General features: G+C 34.9%; 3 protein-coding genes across 3 annotated transcripts in view; 2 read left to right on the top strand and 1 right to left on the bottom strand.

Annotated features, from left to right (window-relative positions):
- Nucleotides 1-1,859: 1,859 nt before the first annotated feature.
- Nucleotides 1,860-5,056, bottom strand: LOAG_03248 (hypothetical protein). Its single transcript, XM_020446266.1, has 8 exons — nucleotides 4,964-5,056; nucleotides 4,488-4,559; nucleotides 4,109-4,220; nucleotides 3,592-3,711; nucleotides 3,304-3,384; nucleotides 2,988-3,040; nucleotides 2,664-2,748; nucleotides 1,860-2,150 (listed from the first exon to the last, which is right to left on the bottom strand). Exons 1-8 carry the CDS (start codon nucleotides 4,964-4,966, stop codon nucleotides 2,086-2,088), a joined length of 591 nt encoding a protein of 196 aa, XP_020303370.1. The 5' UTR covers nucleotides 4,967-5,056; the 3' UTR covers nucleotides 1,860-2,085.
- A 906-nt stretch (nucleotides 5,057-5,962) lies between these two features.
- On the top strand, nucleotides 5,963-13,606 carry LOAG_03249 (nonsense mRNA reducing factor 1 NORF1). Its single transcript, XM_020446267.1, has 20 exons — nucleotides 5,963-6,105; nucleotides 6,191-6,345; nucleotides 6,475-6,669; nucleotides 6,977-7,085; nucleotides 7,284-7,418; nucleotides 7,507-7,756; nucleotides 7,944-8,042; nucleotides 8,360-8,471; nucleotides 8,677-8,884; nucleotides 9,001-9,147; nucleotides 9,319-9,441; nucleotides 9,800-9,948; nucleotides 10,056-10,185; nucleotides 10,275-10,434; nucleotides 10,620-10,737; nucleotides 10,863-11,052; nucleotides 11,625-11,906; nucleotides 12,152-12,494; nucleotides 12,611-12,690; nucleotides 13,040-13,606. Exons 1-20 carry the CDS (start codon nucleotides 6,004-6,006, stop codon nucleotides 13,130-13,132), a joined length of 3,180 nt encoding a protein of 1,059 aa, XP_020303371.1. The 5' UTR covers nucleotides 5,963-6,003; the 3' UTR covers nucleotides 13,133-13,606.
- Nucleotides 13,607-14,840: 1,234 nt separating this feature from the next.
- LOAG_16801 (tRNA (cytosine-5-)-methyltransferase NSUN2) overlaps nucleotides 14,841-16,232 on the top strand; it is a gene marked incomplete at its 5' end in the record, with an annotated part of 6,546 nt that continues 5,154 nt past the window's right edge. The window contains 3 exons of the mRNA XM_020449460.1: nucleotides 14,841-14,897; nucleotides 15,138-15,301; nucleotides 15,951-16,149. Of these exons, the coding sequence (XP_020307012.1) occupies nucleotides 14,841-14,897; nucleotides 15,138-15,301; nucleotides 15,951-16,149 (420 nt within the window). The remainder of the gene's footprint in view (nucleotides 14,898-15,137; nucleotides 15,302-15,950; nucleotides 16,150-16,232) is intronic.

A 16,232-nucleotide genomic window follows, 5' to 3' on the forward strand; every position in this document is an offset into this window, starting at 1 on the left:
AAAACAGCAGTCAATCCAATTAGTATTTCCTCTTTGTTCATTGTATCAATGAATCAATGAATTTTTCACACCAACAGCTGTCTCGGGAAACGATCTATCAAAAGCAATTATCACTCTTAAAAAAAAAGCTACTTGTCGCTGGAACTTGGATGACATATCCGTCAGTATCTTCAAAACTTGGAGAAAATTAATCTATTTGATGGCAAAAAAAAGTAATAAACAAAATAGGAATTTAAATCGGATACAAGCCATTGTTTGCTTTTACTGGACTAATATTTTCCAATTAGCATTTTTGTGCTACCAAAAGATGCAATGATTTAAGTTTACTTGGCTCAAAATTAGAATTATATTGAATGGAAGAGTTAATAGATAAATAAGAGGTAATTATCACTGAATAGAATAATAATGAATAATGAATAATTGTTCATTATTCTGTTCAGATATTCATTAAAATAATAAATAACTGAATAGAATAATAGCATAATGTGACTGAATAAAAAGTTAGATTGAAAGTTTTGCTGCCGTATAAGTTTTCCTAAACTAAGACTTTCTGAAGAACCGAAAATCCACCAAAATTTAATTCACTTCTTTTCATACTACATTTTTATCAAAATTTGTTGGAAAGTATCGAATTTAAAAAATTAAAAACAAACATTAAAATTGTAATTCATCGAATTATAAAAAGTTGCATATTTCTATCTGTTATGAATAAAATACCTTTTATATTTCAAAAGATGCTAAAAAGCACTAAAATTTCCCGGAACTTCTTTGATTACAAAAGGTAAAGTTTAACAATAAATCGATGTGATTTATACTGAACAGTTAAATAAGTATAATTCGCACAGAATTATCCAGATATTATGTCACCAGTAATTTATCCAGTTAACGGTAGCAATCAGCTCATTGTTGGTGACGTAATAAACATGACATGACATGATAATGGTGTTGATCACTTTCAGCTATATCGTCTCAAACTTAACAGATATGAGAACACTGTAACTGATGATTTGGTTATCTGCATTATGTGTGGATGACAACTTATCGATCGAATTGCAGAGTCTTACCGAGAAAGTAATTTAGCTTGCGCTGTTACAGTGAAGGTAAAAAAAAAAGTCTGGATTCCTGTCACATTTCCTACAGCAGTTATCGTTATTCGAATTAAAAATTATCATCAGTGATGGAGTAGAAAAGGAAAGGACTTACTTCATATGAGGATCTCTACAGGAGATTGTTGCACAATCCATCTCTCTGCTACTGCTTTAATCTGGTCATTAAAGGCACATAATTGTAGCATCGTATTTCTTTGTCTCATCATTGAATGTTTTTTTTTTTTCTTAATGCATTACTGTTATTACAGGTTGTGTCCACAGACTCTACTATGAGCAATGAATTCTGAGCAACTTCCAAGCGAAAGTGAAATCCAAGCATTTCAGTAATTCTAATATCTCCACCACGTCTCGTACCGTAACATAGTGTATGATAACATCTGATACCAATTAATTTCAAAGGAATTAAACTGCTTGTGAAGTTTTGCAACACCATTATAAACAGATATGACATACTGAACAGTTTGGCCAACAAGATCAATGATCACATAAAATTACGATATTTATTCCTATGCTAATTAGCATTTTATAGAATTAGTGCTTAAAATAGTGCATGAAATAACGATGTGTCTATAATTAGCAACCACTGTTAGCCTCATCACCCACAACTTCTGCTAATTGCTCAATTATGCTAGAAGAAATTTTAGTGAACAACAGAGAGCTGCGAATGTAAACATTTATAATAAACAACTGGAAAAATTTATAGAAAGATAAATTTAGACTTATAAAATCCAACAAAAATTAGGAAAGTAGAAAAAAAAATGGATTTAGCTGAAAGTTGCTGATGCTAATTGCATAAAATTTTAAAAAATGATAACGGAAAAACCGGAGATGTGGACAAGTTCGCCTCTTACTTAAACACTGTTACATAATACTGCAAGGATGATAATTGCAATAATATATTAGCAATCTGGTACAGACATGCGTAACTATAACAATTCTTAAGCAATTCCATATTAGTAAATAAAAGTTCTAAAGATCAATGAGTACCACTTGCGGTATTTCGAACGAACGGTCGAATAATATCCATTGCTCTCGATAATTCTGAAACAACATCAATTTGTATGTACTCGCGCGTCACGAAGCCAAGAAAACAGTGTCAGAGTTAGCTACCTAAAGTTAGGTGATTCAGTAGCCTAATAAATTAATGACATAAGTGAGACAGTTTGAACAGGAATCTTCGCGAAACTCCTGATGACATATATTGACACAACACTATCAGAATTGAGTGTGGAGGTAGCAGCTGTTATGATGATAAAAAAAAATGTCAAAAAATAATCTTGAAAATTTGAAAAACTGGAAGCATATTAAAAGTCACATCCATCCAAAGAATTTTTTAGTAGAACAAGAAATAAAAGCATTCCGAAAAAATATAAGATATTTGCAATCTTCGCTTCATGAATGAATGGACATGTTTTGCGACAACCAAAATCTTACTGTTTTTAATTTTATATTGAAGTCTGTGTTTTCCATATCGTCAAGATTTGTTTTTGAAAACAAGCCAGTTATCGGTGAAAGGATTAACCACAATTTTCAAGAAAAATATTTCCAAATTACCTTGCACCAAGTAGTTCAGTTTCGCATCGTTCAACGCTATTGATATATCTTCCTGGTTACTTGAACGTATATTCATTATATATACCTGAAACTCCAATAAGCAGAACTGATGAGCTTCAATTGGCTTACAGTATTCCCAACATCCGAATTAACGTCATTATATATTAGAATAAAAAATAAAATTTGAAATTAGGCTTTAAAAAAAATTAATCAGAGGAGAATAGAAATAATAAGATTAACTAAAAAGATTCCTTTTTATAATAAATTCCTCTTCCACGTAACAAAAATCTCAGAATAGAGAACTAGAGAAGGAAAAAAAATTACCTTTCCATTTCCTCCTTCCTTGGCATCCACTGAAGAAATCGCAAGAGATGGTGCTGAATTAATAAAAAAACTACAAAATTTGAATCACTTTTTTCATTTCAGACAAGCTATTTCACATCACTGTGTTTATATCCACCAAATTTCTTTAATTACTAATTTTACTGTGGATTGGATAACTCTTCATACTTCTATATGTTTAAGATTTCAAGAGCACAAAATGACAAAATAGCAGAACTATAAGACTCATTCTATTGTATGCTGTTTCTCAAAAAACTAATCCACATCAAATTCCTATAAGAATTTAAATACAACCAACCACGAGGAAAATTGAGCAATAAAGCACTTTTTAATTTTTCCAAATTCATCGCATAAACCTTTGTCAACTGCTTGCAGTGTTCTGAAAAACAGAGTTAAAAACAAATGAATCATGAGCACCAGTTTATGATATCTGAAATGAAATAAATGGAATTACATTGGATATATCAAATAGGGGGGATGAAGAAAACAGAAAGGTAAGTTGAAAGAAGTGTTAATTTGATTAAAATGTTGTAAACCAACAATACTGCGAAAATTGGAATTAAGGAAAACGAATAAGACCGTGTACCTGCAGGAAGACCTAGCTGTTGCATTTCAAGTTCAAGATCTCGAGCTGGACATGCATTTTTCGTGGTTTTTTCCAATATGAATATAAGTGCTGCCAACATCCCTTTCACTGATTCATCATCTAAAGAAAATGATACAGGTTTAGCAAAAAAAAAGAAAGAAATTGAAAATGTTTATCCCACGGTAATACGACGACAACATATAAGTGCAGAAAATTATCAGAATCTCTTTCCTAAAACTTATGTGGTAATATGATCAGCAGTCTACCAAATTTAGAAACAATTCTTAGTAGAAATAAACACTCTCTTTAAAAGACGGAGCCAGTCCTACCCCACTATTAATTCAGAAATCTACAAAGAAACAGACTTAAAAGTAGCACAAAACATTACAGGTGAAACAATGCATACATTAAAATCCTTTTTCTTCTACACTACTCTCCCCTTAGCCCCTTACCTAAGCACAGAAGTATATATCATATTGAAAGTTTTTTACCCATGAGAAAGTTTAGCAACACTTACCAAAAGTTTTATCAGCATTGAGGATTGTTAGATGTTCATCATTCCATTCAGTCCTACCATTGATCAGACACTCCACACAGCTCGAACACCAATTTTTGAATTTTAATACAGGCTGAAGAGGTTATCATACAGTATGTGACTAAACAGATAAAGGAAAACTATGATAAAGAAAAAGCCCTTGTTAACGGTATTCTCAAAACATCTTGGGCCTACTTTCATTAGAAGGATAAATGACCATATGTGCTCCAAAGAGAGATTCAAACAATTAGATAATTAGTGACTCCTTCCGGTCCTTCTCTTGTTTTTAAACTTCTCTTGTTCCTTTACAACATTCTCTAATGATAAAATTATTGGGAAAAAATGGAAATTAAACACTCACAAGTTTCGATAAAGATGCCGTCTCAGCAAGGATCCAATCCGGACAGTCCAAACCACCCACAAAATGAAATTTCTGAAGCATTTTTTATTCTGAACGACTTAATGACAGTAGAATTCCTTGATGAAGCATAACCATTCGGAAAAAAGTCATACCAATTGGGAAGGATCAATATGGAGTTACTATAATCAGTTGCCTTTTACTGTTATTTTAGATCGACGGAAATAGATGGTAGCTCAAACCAATTCGGTTAATTGAGTACTTGGGCTACGAGCTACGTATACGACATGCAAAATATATACATATAGTCTGTATATGTATAATCTGACGTATGCAACATCAGAAATCAAAAAAGAAAGACCAATCAAAAGAAATTTCTGATTCATATGTTTCACAGCTATATCTTTTTAATAGCTACCACTTCAAGATCAGTTGAAAAATTTGAAACCACGGATTTAACATATATGAAATTTGCATACCATTATCTCATTTCAAGATTGACTTCAGTTAGTTCAGTGTGCTTCAGTGGAAAGTTGTTTGTGTATTCTTCAACAATTCAACCAGCCCTTCAAAGTTTTGAATTGTATTTTGAAATGGCCGAACAAATACAAACAGATATGCTGCACTTATTCATTCATAATTCGATGGAATAGGAGGAATCTGGTTGTTTCTACCGTGTTTTGTAAGTACTAATTGCGGTCGCCTAGATGATTCATTCATACAATTATTTCCAATCGGAAAAGTTAAATACTAAATTTTTTTTGAAAAAAAAAAAGGAAAGCAATTTGCAGAATGATGCCATTAAAAGCTAAACTAATCCATTTTATCGAAAGACCAAAACAACCTCACATCAAAGAGCTCTCAGTGTTAATGAAAGATCAGACACACTCTTTCACCTGTCCTGATTTCTATTTCCCCTCTCCCTTGGGAAAGGGCAAAAATCAGCAGCAAACCTAAAACCAAAATATTATATGCATGGCTAATCCTATAGTTTTCACTGTAACCTAGTCATTGTAGTTTACTGGAGAGGAAAGAGCGGGTGATGTGATTGGCGGGAGATACTTTTGAAGGAGCGCAAATAATTGGTCTTTGCGAAATAGCATGGAAGATATGATGCTAATTCTTGGATGATAGAAGAGTATGCAGATGAAGAGTGACGAGAAGTTAGGAAGGTTGGTGATAGAATGTGGTGTTGGAGTAGTACAGAGAGTATGCGTGCAATGCATTTTGCAACAAGTAAAATAGGGTGGGGTTGATGGGAAGTGTGGGCAGGGCGAGGCTCGTTGTTTACCGTTTTTTTTTGAATTTTTGTAAGCGGGCACATTCCTCGTCTGTTCTTTGCAAAAAGGTCACCTGGGATGTACATAGGTCACTCATATATCCAACTTCTTCCTTCCATCATTAACATGTAATGTTAAGTTTTTGTCAACGCTTGCCTGTCGTGCATACCAAATACATCGAGTAAAGTGAAGTAGCGCTTTCAGTATTTCAGATTCTATTCTAAATAGTTTTGTGCAAAATGGTGGATGCTTTGGAAGATGAATATGGCACTCCATCTTTGTCACTGAATTTTGTGGATACACCGGATGGCGATTCTTCCTTACTTCACGGAGCTACCCAGGTTACGATTAAGAGAACTCGAGCTTTTATATTTATAAAATTTTCTTTTGAAAATGAATTTCCACTTCAAACCTTTCAAATTTCAGGATTCACAGTTTGAATTTGACCAGCAATTTACACTTCCTTCACAGGGTTGGACTGGCACTCTCCCTGAAGTTGGTGCTGATCAATCACAGGAATTAGTATTCGTAGATGAGGAAGAAGTTCCCGTCCCAGGACAACTACCAGCACATGCATGCAGGTATTTTTGATAATACAAGTCTGTTATTTGGCTAGGAAGAAATTGGATGGGTTCCTGGGGATTTTCTTCCGAATACCGACGATGTCGAGATTCACCAAAAAACCAAAAGTTTGGAAAATTTAATTTCAGATATTGCGGGATACATGATCCGGCTACAGTGGCAATGTGCATAATTTGTCAGAAGTGGTTTTGTAATGGACGTGGAAGTACTTCTGCCGGTCATATAGTTATACATTTGGTGCGTTCGCAGCACAAAGAAGTTTCCTTGCACAAAGAGGGTGCACTTGGTGAAACAGTACTGGAGTGTTACCAGTGTGGTTCGAAGTTTGTTTTCATTTCATTTAGTGCTCTTAAGTAACCTGGTTACAGCTAGATATTTCAAAACATGTTACCAGGAGTTTGAGGCAAAAAGGCCCGATGCATGTGGGATGCTTGTAGCAAGCGGTATTAAACGACAAAGTGGTACATGTGAAATCATGTCATCACTGGAAGGGTAATCGGGGATTATAGTGTTCTGTTTAAATAAAACTCCGACCATAAAAGGAATGCGAAGTTTTTTGAAATCGTTCAATTTCTTACAATTAAAAGATTTGACGCATGCATTAGACACTTTTATGTGGTTTGATTCCAGAAACATTTTTATGCTGGGCTATATTCCTGCAAAAGCAGACACGGTTGTCGTGGTGCTTTGCCGCTCACCTTGTGCAAATCAAGCTGTTTTAAAGGATCACTCCTGGCAGGTTGCAGTTTGTGGTTCTCATTGATGATATGGTTGTTTAATTAATATTTTTGTTGCAGATGATTTCTTCATTTAGCGAAAATGCCTGCAAACTCCTGCTTAAAGTTTAAAGTTTAGTCCGTCGTATTATAAATACTAAAATTGAACTCTTTGGAAAAAAAGGAAAATAAGTACTTTTTTGACGTCTCTGTCAGTTTAGGTGGATGAGTGGAAACCCTTAATCAGCGATCGACAGTTGCTATCTTGGCTTGTAAAGATACCATCTGAGCAGGAACAACTGAGAGCTCGTCAGATAAGTGCTGTCCAAATCAATCGACTTGAAGAACTTTGGAAGGTCCGTTTCTTGCTCTTCTCTTCAGTATATCCACATTATTTAGGAAAAAAGCTTAAAGATTTTCAAATATTATTTGCAATTTTTTTAGGAAGATCCCAAAGCTGTGTTTGAAGATCTGGAAAGGCCGGGAATGGATGAGGAACCAGAACGTGTGCAGCTGAAATACGAAGATGCATATCAGTATAAGCGTGTATTTGAGCCGTTGGTAAAAGCTGAGGCGGACTATGACCGACGGGAAAAAGAATCACAGACACAAAGTGTCGGTCACGTTCGTTGGGATGTTGGTCTCAACCGGAAACCGCAAGCTTTTTTCCAGTTGCCAAAATTTTCGGAAGGAAGTTAGTGAAAACTTTATGAATTTGACTGAGGATGGAAGATCTTTTTATTAAAATCTGTTCGGTATAGCAAAAGTATTTAATTTGCAGCGAAATCCATTGATTTGATAGATTATTTAGATGTCTGTTTTGCTGTATTTCTTCGTTTTGGCAAGCCTATAACTTATAGCATCGTTCCTAAACTCTGCAGGTATGAAGCTGATGTTGGGAGATGAGTTGCGTTTAAAGCACTCTCAAACTGCAGGTGGTGAATGGAGTTCGATTGGGTGTGTTATCAAAATCCCCGACAGTATGTGTGAAATTCATTTAATTCTTAACCAGTTTTTTTCTTTTTCAAGACACTAAACCAACTTTTAGTTAAATTATCACGAATTTTCGACTTTTCAACTAGTTATTTTGAAGTAGAAAAAACTACTTTTTGAAGTAGAAGTTTTAACCCAGTATAGACGTACATCATCGTAATGGAAAATTTTTAATATATCAGTCATTAAACTTCCCTGTTTTTCCACGTACAATGTTAAAGTCCCAATCGGATACTATAATATTTTCTCGGATTGTTTAAGATCTATGAGATATATGAACTAAGTTATTCATCAGTTCTTTCAGACCATAACGATGAGGTTGGGATCGAAATGCGTTTGAAGGCCGAGAATGTACCCACTGACACACGAACGAATTTTACATGTGAATTTGTGTGGAACTCGACATCATTCGACAGGTACTCTTTCAGCATGTTATTTTACTTTTGTGATACTCGTTGATGCTTTTATGATGAGAGTTCGTCTCAAGGCAATTTCAGTGACCTTGTCGTGAACTGGGTCATGTCTCATATGTTTTACATTTATTGATCCTACTGTTGTCGATTTAGTTTCTGCTGACTTGTGTTTTTAATACATGCATTTTATGGAGAACGCGAATTTCAGAATGCAGGCTGCGCTGTCTTTATTGGGTCAAGATGAAGATTGTGTTTCACAGTTTATCTATCACAAGTTAATGGGTCACGATATTGATGATATTATTTTTAAAGTGTCATTGCCGAAAAGGTTTAGCGTACCAGGTTTACCAGAGTTGAATCACAGTCAGGTGCACGCAGTCAAAACTGTTTTACAACGACCCCTGTCACTTATTCAGGTTTTCAATATAATTCACATTGATTTTCCGAAGATTTTCTTTCCTTCCTTGATACCGAAGATTTGGCACTGTGAGAACAGATCTCCATTTAGAGTAGCAGTTTGGGTTATTTATAGGGACCACCTGGAACCGGTAAAACTGTGACTTCAGCTACCATCGTATATCATCTTGTAAAGCAAACTAATGGTCAAGTACTTGTATGTGCGCCGTCCAATATTGCAGTTGATCAGCTAGCTGAAAAAATACATCGTACAGGATTAAAGGTGATTCTTCTACTCATATATTTAGGTGAATTTAGCAGTTTTTAGTTCATACAGTTCATTCATTTCAGTTTTTCATTGTTTTTCATTGCTGGAGATAGCCAGTTTTAATTTCAGGATCCCTTATATCGAACGTTAGCAGAATTTATCTTTCTTTTTTTTCTATTATTGCAGGTCGTGCGGCTGTGTGCAAAAAGCCGTGAAACGCTTGATAGTCCAGTTGCCTTTCTCGCATTGCACAATCAGCTGAAAGCTTTGCACGGTGCAGCTGAATTGCATAAGTTACAGCAGTTGAAGGTCGATTGTTAGAATTTCCATAGATAACTCACAAATCATTACATTTTGGATGCATTAAATAGAAGTTAATTTGGTATCGTGTTTACTACTTGAGTGTATAACCTTTTTAATTCGAGGATATGGTTTTGACAGTTTGAAGGTCATTGCTGATATGAATGCAAGTGAGAGTTTATTGGATTTATTTACAATGTCTGTTGATTCACTAAACTTTAATCAGTTATTCTTTTTGGTAAGAGAGGGTAGTTTATTGTGTGGGAAGTGTCGGACAGTACAGTTAGTTCAATGCATCTGTGATTGTTAATGATAAAATATCTATCAGTTTTTGAAGAGGATTAGTTAACTCTTCTTTCATCTGCAGGAAGAAATCGGAGAATTGGCGGATGCAGATGAGCGTCGCTTTCGTGCCTTGCGTATAGCGAAGGAATGCCAACTGTTGGCTGCTGCTGACGTTATTTGTTGTACGTGTGTCTCGGCTGCAGATAGCCGTCTCTCACATATGAGAATTAAGTGAGTGTTCTCTGGTACAATGCTTGCAGGAACTGTAGTATACTATTTAAGTGTGGACAGAAATATGTCAAAATATGTTGCTGATTTGTTATATAATGTGAGTTAAGATGTGTTTTGATTGATGAGTCGACACAAGCTACGGAACCTGAGGTAATGGTAGCTGTTGTTTGCGGTGTACGTCAACTGGTACTTGTTGGGGACCACTGTCAATTGGGTCCTGTGATTATGTGTAAGAAGGTAAATATCTTATGTGTTCAGAAATTTCGATATTATTCTCGATGTTGGTGTTAGTTTTTATTTAATTTTGGTTTTTTTTTTTTTTCAAGGCAGCCAAAGCTGGTTTGTCACAATCACTTTTTGAACGGCTTGTTTTGCTTGGAAATCGTCCGATTCGCCTACAAGTACAGTATCGTATGCATCCCGCGCTCTCGTCGTTTCCGAGCAATGTTTTCTACGAAGGAAGCTTGCAAAATGGTGTTACTGAAGGTAAGCATTCATTTATTTGCAAAGACAACTCACGTAATCATAATCTAAATGCATGTAATCTTTAGATGGGGAATAAAAGGGAAAAGAAAAGTGTTTTAACTTATAGTGATTTATTTCATCTCAGGTGTCGTCGTATTTGTTGTTTACTTCAGAGGAGCGACAACTGATTATACATGTTTTTTTAGGAGAGCGACAATTGATTGGGATTGATTGGCAGTGGCCGGTACCAGATAAACCGATGATGTTTTGGAGTTGCTATGGCCAAGAGGAGCTTAGCTCTTCAGGCACTTCATTTCTAAATAGGTAACTTTTGGCGCTGTATATGAACTGATATTTTTTGGCTACGGTGGGAACGGATGCTTTCCAGAAAGTTTATATGTTTTTATTGTTTCAGTTACAAAAACAACCTTTCACCACTTTTTTTCCAGAACTGAAGCAGCGAACGTTGAGAAACTAGCCACTCGTTTTCTCAAAGCTGGAATAAAACCGGAACAAATTGGTATAATCACTCCCTATGAAGGACAAAGATCGTACATTGTACAATTCATGCAAACACAGGGTGCTTTGCATAGTAAGTTGTATCTCGAAATGGAGGTTGCTAATGTGGATGCTTTCCAGGTATTCCTTTTTAACATCAGTAAGTTATCATTGATATGAATAATGGCACATCCCTAGGTATTAAGCTTTATTCAGTTTTCTAATCTTTACCAGTAGATGTTCTAGATTATACAAAGCTGCTGTAGTCTTACCAACAGGTAGGTTATTCAACAGAGACTTCTCGTACTCTGCCACTAAAGGTGATCGGACGTTCGATGCGTTTTTTACACACGGTAACGTTAATGGTCTGATACTAAATGCTGCCCATGGAACTGTTCTGCATAATCCATTCCCTGATCAAGCTCTTTAAATTGTCAGTTTTTTCCAGGTTTCAAAAATTTAAGGTTGTATGATGTAATACTAAGACAACTACAAGGTATTAAAAAGTAATAGAATTGAGGTAGCAAGATAACTGATAACTGCTGGGTAGTTCCGTTCTTTTTATTGCAGTATGCATGGGGTGCTTTCAAGGTGCAGCAGCACATCAAAGATTGTATGATGTAATAGTAGGTGTGCTGCATTTGTTTTTAATGTTTGCACAACTTCGTGATCGTTGTGTTAGAGTTTCTGAAAGGCCGAAGTGAAATTTTCAGGGCCGTGAAAAGGATATCATAATAGTGACATGTGTTCGATCTAATGATCATCAAGGCATTGGTTTCCTGAATGATTCTAGACGTTTGAATGTTGCACTTACACGCGCTAAATTTGGCCTTATCATAGTTGGCAACGCAAAAGTACTATCGAGACATCCACTGTGGAATTATTTACTATCTGTGTTCAAGGAAAAGGGTTGCCTCGTTGAAGGCCCATTGAATAATTTGAAACCGTCACCAATTACACTTTCCAAACCGCGTCGTGTTCCGCACGTTATGAATGTAAATTGTTCATCCCATTTAATTAAAGTTTTAAGAAATTCGATACTTGAAGCGAAATATGGATGCTTTAGTATCGTGAATATGAGCCATTACTTCTGGAAAGTATGCAGTAAATTAAAAGTGATTTTTTGACTAAAACTGTAAACTGCATGATTTAATATACATATATAAACTACCATGAACTGGTATGCAAGTCGTTTTTCTCCAATTTTATAAATCCAGTCAGAGACGATTAATTTTTGCAGATGAATCGTTTCATTCCACGTGGAGCAGTTTTGGCAAAAGATATACAGGGCAGTGCATTTGGTACTCGTAGTCGAGATTTGCGGACGATACAAGATCCATTCGCAGCCATTACTCATGATCAGTTACGACCTCAAAATGGGATCAACATTCCGGTACCCATACAGATGTTTGTTCAACCGCCGCCTCATTATTATCGACCTCCACCTAATCCACGTTATGGCGATTTGAATTCTGCTACCGGTAGTACGGCACGGAATCGTAAACATTTGGAAACACTGAATATGTTTAGTTCACAACAGTCTCAAGATCCCATTTATATGCAACAAATCGGCGAAATGTCGGGCAAGTCGCAATTTTGTTTACAGATCATGTTTAGAGGTCATTTTTAGATAACCCAGATCTTAGTTAGGTTTAGTTTCCTTCAAAGGACACAGTGTGCTTCAGTGGAAAATTTTCAGGTATATCCCAGGATACATCGGATTGGACGCAGTCGCAAACACAGCATGGTGCTTCTCAAGGAGGTATTTCGTCCAGCCAGGTGACATTTTATGGCAGTACTTGAATTAATGAGCTGGTAATAGTGATTTTTACCAAAGATATTTTCGATAAGAAATGATATGAACAAAGAGTAGTCTTTCTCTAGAATGGCATTCGTCCAATTTTAGAATGAATTCAGAAATTAATTGATTTTTTTGTGGTTGTGCTAACGCGATTTCATAGATACTGGAAATTGATTCTGAATTCCATTATAATGTGTCGTATTTTGAAAAAAGTCGGCAGATTTATGATTTCATAATCTTTAACTAAACTAAAAGATTTGATATTTTGATATAATCATATTCTATTATTCTATCCATTTTTTGACTTGGAAGCATTTATTTTTTCAGGATCAATTATTGGTTAGCCAAATGGAATCACTCTTTCTGTCGCAAGATGCAAATACGGAAAATTATAATTTCGGTGATGTAAGTCAGTATTAATGAAAAGCACAAACATATGATTATGTGAGGCCTGGAGCACTAAAATGCCGACTTGCTGGATAAGCAATCAGTAAAACAGAGGCACAGCCCAATAATTGGGTTAACGTCCATCAAGGCAGTATTTCGGTTAATCACTACTAATATCGAGTCGTTCGAGAAAGGATTATGGAATGAATTGTTTGAAGTTGAAAATACAAATTTTAGTTTTTTATCGTTGTAAATTTTCGTTGAGTCAATTATGTGAAAGATGTGTTTCTCTCCATAATGATGCTTATTTTTTTGCTACAATGTTGTTCGAGTAATTGTCAGTTGTATGTAATGCGCGAACATTTATTCATTTCTTGGTATTTATAGTGGAGTAGTATTGCGTTTAATGTATCTGTCGGTAGTGATTATGGGATTCACTGTTCAAAAGCAGCTTAGACTTTGGGATAATTTCATTATTTGTAATGGAGGTAGTACAACACGATGAGCAGTAAATCATAATTATTGGAAGATATTTTGAGCCATTTCAGTATATAATATAAATAGTTTTGACGAAGCAAAGATCTACTAGCTAACCCCTATTCAACTTAACTATCTCTTATGCATGTTGAGACAGTTATAGTATGTTCCAAAAGTGTATTGTTTTTTACTTAAGGGCAGTGTTTTAGAAGCAGTTTTTAATTCCAGGAGTTCAGTGCATATTAAAACTATTTAAAGGTGGTCTTCACTGCAGTTGATTTGTAGTAATATCGCTTCCTGCCATTAATAATTCATTGACTTGTTTCTATTTTTCATGTTTTGTATCCAAATTTAAAATTTCTTAGGGATAATTGATTTCTCGGGGTTTTTGTGAATTTGTATATTGCACTAAAAAAATTATGTTTCAAATATTCTCTTCAGAATTCTCCTTGAACGTTCATGAGAATTGAGAAATTCGTATTGTAAACACAATAATCCTTTATACCAGACTACCTTACAGTTATCTTCTGATTATTATTTCACTGACCCGGATTTTTCGGAAAATCTTTTGTATTTTTCTTGCGAATAAATCGGATCGTATTTCCAAATCCAGCATTTTGTATGACCATCATTGATGTACTTCAAATTCATAAAAGGTATTTCCCTCGATATTTCGAAGGGTTCTCCTTGGTAACATTGTTTTGCTTACAGGGTACAAGTAAATCATGCATACATTTTGGCTGGAAATGGTATATCATGTTGAGATTTGTCTCTGGTTTCAACTTTTTTCATTTCATCGAAAAAATATTAACATAGCTGTGACTATCTAATCGCACTATTGCCTTGTATATAATGGAAACTTCGATTAAATAATTAGACAAGCGCAGTTGATCGAATGGACGGGTTTTTTGTTTCTCAGTTCTGAAGTAGCCCATTAACAACTTGAATTGTTTCATTCCCTCTCTTCTTGTTCTTAGTAAGATATTCGAATATCTTACCTTGAACGGCGATATTTGACAGGAAGACATTCCAAAATTAGTAGAATTCGAGAAAAATAAGTACTCTCATGAACATATAATCTTATGCGCAAAAAAGAAGTCAATTTTTCAATGCAGTGACGTGTGGCGAGGTTAGAAAAAAATAGCGAGGAACACATAGATGAACTGAACTTGTGTGGAGAACTGAGGTCACTCTCGGATTGAGGAATAATTCGAGGTTTTTTGAAAAAAAAAGAATATTTAGGAAGTGAAATTTGTGTTTCGGAATGGGTAAACGTGGTATTCGAAATCGGAAGAGAAATATTGATGCTGTAAAGAAAAAGGTTGAACTTTTGGTCCCTCGATAACTGCAGTTTCTTTTATCCTAATTAAACGTAACACTGTCATCTGTTTTCGTATGATGGCAATGGACGATTACTTGATGGAACGACGGTCATTACGCTTTGCAATGCCGCAAATAATCTGGGATTGTTGTGGATCAGTTTTGTAAAGACAAACTTCAATTTTTTGAATAAAGTATTATATTCTTCCGTTTCACATGAAGTAAACGTTGAATTTTGCAGGGTGAAACTCAGAACTATGTATTAGCCGAATTTGATAAAACAAATGAGAACTTTGTTCTATATTACAAAAGTCAGGGAATTGTGAAAGATGATGAATGGGATGCATTCATAGCGGCTTTAAAAAACGATTTACCAACGTCGTTCCGCTTCCAAGGGAGTAGCAAGTATTTTTTTTCTTTTGTAGATTTTTAGTGCTTTCGAATATATATTACTATCGAATAGCACATCAACAAGAGTTCGTTGAAACTCATTTAGAACAAGACAAGTATACTATATAAACATGTAAGTCAACATATCAAACTGTAGTATGCTGGAGTTCTTAATTTTTGTTAGTGCAGAAAAATGTTTAGTGACATAAATATAGACGAGGCAACAAGTATGCACAATAAAAATTAAAAATGTATACCCTCTGACTGGTAACCTGCAGACTCAAGAATTGTTCCTTATTCAGTTCACTTGTTGATAAAGATTTTAGTCCTAGAGATTACTTGAAGTCTGCGGGGTATCTTTCCGTGACGAGTCATTTTTATAATAGTATTTTGATGATAGCTTTTGTTCTTTTTCTGTTGAAAAAAGTTAATATATAACAAGTTGACATAGTTTACGCTGCAGTTTTTGACTTCTGACCTGAGTCATCAGTTAATTTCTTATCTCAGATAGAAATGCATTGAAATTTTGTTTTAATGATCGGGATTTTTAGATAGTATCATAGGATTTTTTCTATGCATGCATTCATATCCGAAACTGTTGGATGTTTTGAATATATTCCACTCTTTTTTTAAATCAGATGGCAGTTATCCAAACGAATTATAGCAAAGCACAGTCTCTGATCGAATTAATGAACACTCGTTATCTCGAGCCCATGAAACAATGGAAAGATAGTGATTCATTTATACCAAAGCAGCTTCCCTGGTATCCATATGCTTTCCAGACCCCGATGTCACGTGCCACACTACGCAGTGGACCATTGTTGAAGGACTTCCACAATTTTCTTATCACAGAGGCTGAACTGGTATTCATACTATATGTATATATATATATATATATATATATATATATATATATATATATATATATATATATATATATATATAT

Source organism: Loa loa (assembly GCF_000183805.2).
Source record: "Loa loa unplaced genomic scaffold supercont3.20, whole genome shotgun sequence".
Taxonomy (NCBI): Eukaryota; Metazoa; Nematoda; class Chromadorea; order Rhabditida; family Onchocercidae; genus Loa; species Loa loa.

Bases quoted from the DNA above. Each gene is read 5' to 3' on its own strand.
- LOAG_03248 (XM_020446266.1), bottom strand. The intron at 2,749-2,987 runs GTAATTTTTTTT...TTGGAGTTTCAG, and splicing joins AGGAAGGAGGAAATGGAAAG to GTATATATAATGAATATACG. The intron at 2,151-2,663 runs GTAATTTGGAAA...ATGTTGTTTCAG, and splicing joins ACTGAACTACTTGGTGCAAG to AATTATCGAGAGCAATGGAT.
- LOAG_03249 (XM_020446267.1), top strand. From the start codon at position 6,004: ATGGTGGATGCTTTGGAAGATGAATATGGCACTCCATCTTTGTCACTG. The intron at 6,106-6,190 runs GTTACGATTAAG...TTCAAATTTCAG, and splicing joins TACTTCACGGAGCTACCCAG to GATTCACAGTTTGAATTTGA. The intron at 8,043-8,359 runs GTATGTGTGAAA...CAGTTCTTTCAG, and splicing joins TGTTATCAAAATCCCCGACA to ACCATAACGATGAGGTTGGG.